Source organism: Athene cunicularia, assembly GCF_003259725.1.
Source record: "Athene cunicularia isolate RWA chromosome 17 unlocalized genomic scaffold, athCun1 chr17_part1, whole genome shotgun sequence".
NCBI lineage: Eukaryota > Metazoa > Chordata > Aves > Strigiformes > Strigidae > Athene > Athene cunicularia.
Genome location: NW_020799122.1, coordinates 537,019 through 539,790, shown reverse-complemented (window position 1 = coordinate 539,790; position 2,772 = coordinate 537,019). Strand labels below are relative to the sequence as shown.

At 55.1% G+C, this 2,772-nt stretch overlaps 1 protein-coding gene across 1 annotated transcript in view; it reads left to right on the top strand.

Annotated features, from left to right (window-relative positions):
* MVB12B (multivesicular body subunit 12B) overlaps positions 1 to 2,772 on the top strand; it is a 48,767-nt gene that overhangs the window by 24,523 nt on the left and 21,472 nt on the right. The window contains exon 7 of the mRNA XM_026860481.1: positions 872 to 969. Within this exon, the coding sequence (XP_026716282.1) occupies positions 872 to 969 (98 nt within the window). The remainder of the gene's footprint in view (positions 1 to 871; positions 970 to 2,772) is intronic.

Genomic DNA, 2,772 nt, shown 5'->3' with positions numbered 1-2,772 from the left:
CCAGTGGCCTCATTTGTGGCCTGGGGTGCCGCATCCACCCGCCCTCTCCGCCTGTTCCTGGGGAGTCGCCCACCTCCTCTTCTAGCCTGTGCTCAGGATTTTCCTTTTAGTAAGCTCTGAGCCACCAAAAATAGTTTCGACTTCACTTCCACGAGCTCTGCTTTTTCCTCTTTATAGGGAGGTTTAATGGAAGTGTAAAAATATCTCCGCGCTGCGGGGGCGTGGGGCAGACGCTGCTGGGAAGGGGCCGTCCCGCGGCTGGAGAGGGGCCGCGGGAGGTTTGGCTCCGCTTGTCCCCGGGGCTGGCGTGGGGATGCAGGGACCTGCGCCCGCTCCGGGGAGGTTGGGGGCAGCCCTCGGTCACCAGGAGACGTTCAAAGATCTTATTTATGAAGGTACTTCAGGTTTTTGGTACGGATGAATCTAAAGCGTTTGCTGTTAGCGCGTTCTGCCTTGAAGGAGACGCGGTTGAGTCCCGCGGGGTGTTGGGGGATGCTCCTGATGTTGAGACTTGTGTTTGCGGAGGGGGTCCCCTGCTCGCAGGCTGGCCCAGGCTGGCGAGGAGCTGCCGCGTCCTGCCAGGGTGGGGGGTGGCCGCCTCTGTAGCGCATCGGCTGTTGGCCCAGTCCGTCGGTCAGCGGGGTGGGGGCATCACACCAGGTTGTAGATGGGCTCACAGCTGGGCTGAGGAGCCGGTGAAGCAGCTGAACCACCCTCGGTCTCCTCCTGGGATTAGGGGCCTGCTCTGGCTTTTACAAGCAGTGTTAAAATTAATATTTACTGCTTAAATCGTCAGGCAAGCGCAACCTGACGGCAGCAGAAACCTTCCGCTCTGTGGTAACGTCATCTCCGTTTCCCATCTCGTCCTCAGGCATATCTCGCTGACGCTCCCCGCCAGCTTCCGAGGGAAAAGTCACAGCACTCGCCTGGACTTGGAGCACCAGCACTCGAATCTGTATGCCATCTCAGGTGAGCTGGCGCTCGCAAAGCTTTCTCTGCTCTTCCGTGTAGTCGGACGCGCACGCAGCCAGCCGTGTGGTACCTGTGTGGGAAACCTCCATCTGGCTTTTCCTCCGTGCGGTTTAAGTGTCGAGAGCAGAGGGGGTGCGGAGAGACCCCCAGACGTGCCCAGGCACACGTGCGCTGGCAGCAGACATCACCGCTCGCTGGGGGGGGTGCTGCTGCCTGCGGAGGGGCCGGGTGGGAGCTCTGATGGAAGCCAACACTGACACAAACTTGCTCCTCATCTTTCTCCTGGTCTTAGCAGGTGAGTCATGAGAGATGGCACCTCTGCCCGTTTCATGGGAAGCTTTGTCTTGCATTAGGGCTTATTTAAATAAGATGTTTGGATACGGGGAGCTGTGTGATACTCGTAAGAAGCGTGTGCTTGAGCAGGCACGCTCGGTCACCCCAGCTGCAGCTTTCTCTCTGTTCACTGTTCCAGCCTGGTATACAAGTGCTAGAGCCAGTGATAGTTTCCAGATGTCACTGTGGAAAAAACCTGCCAATGAATAATTTAGCTGGCTTTTATTTTTAACTAGTACTAGTTGGCGGGGAAAATGTGTATTTAAAGAGAGGATCAAGCCCATCCTGCACCCGTGCAGGCCCGGGTAGTTGTTCTGTGCTCCGGGACCCCGCAGTGGGTTGGGTTCGGAGCTGGGGTCCCCTCCTGCCTTCCCTGGAGGGAGCTGAGAAGGAAGGGGCCCAGGAAGAGACGCCTCTGGGACCCAGGGGCAGGGCGGCTCCAGAGCTCTACCTCCTGGGGTCTGCCGCTCCTGGACGTGCCGAGAGCTCTGAGGCCTGGAGCGGTTCACGAACCGCAGCAAAACCAGATTTTTGGTTCTGCAACCTAAAGAAAACGGTCGGGCACAGCTGTGACACAACAGTGCGTTTCACCTGCCTCTTCTCTTGTGGGGCTGGCTCAGGTTCTGCGCTTCAGCTGAGCAGTGCAACAGAACTGTTTTCTTAGAATTATTTTTTTAGGGGTAGTATTACACCTGAACAAATATTGTGATAGGCGTGGTAGAATCACACTTAGCCACAGGTTGCTCTTTGTTATGTCATTTTTTGCAAGTGGAGAAAAATACTGGCTTTAAACCTGACTCTGTCAAAAGGTACTGGAGGTGCAGTCCCTGCTTCTGGCTGAAGATTTTTCAGGACAGTTTGGAAACGCAGAAGGAGCGGCGGTGGGTTCAGTGGGCTGTACGACAGGTAGTGCTTGTGCATAATCAGGAAGAGAAGATGGCAAAAATGTGCCATTCACAGGTTCCTGCTATTAATAGTGAGTGACAATTCTAACATGGGAACATGGCATTAATTCATGTACCATAATCAAAGGGCTATTTGAAAGGTAATCTCTGGCTGAAACTGCAGCTTCAGGTTCCTAAATAGATGGAATATAACAATTGCATAATTCTTGTCAGTACTCATTTTTCTTGTTACTCTCCTGCCCTAATAGATTTAGAAATGTAAGGGGAGGCGTGTTCTTGTGCTCACACGAGAGAGTCCCCCGTGGAGGACACAAAGCTGTGCTTCCTCTCCTGAGAGAGCGTCGAACGCACAAATCGCGAGGCAGCAGCTCCGCCTGAGCATCACCGAGCGCAGCCCTGCTCTGGGGCTGCCTCTGCGGGCGCGGCAGCCTGAAGTCGACCTGTTCTGCAAAAACCTGAATGCTCTGCTGGATAATCACAGGCAAAGCACAAAGGGCCTGCAAAGCGCCATGGCGTCGGTCCTCTGCATTTGCACGAGCACGCTTCAGTCAAATCCCCCCCC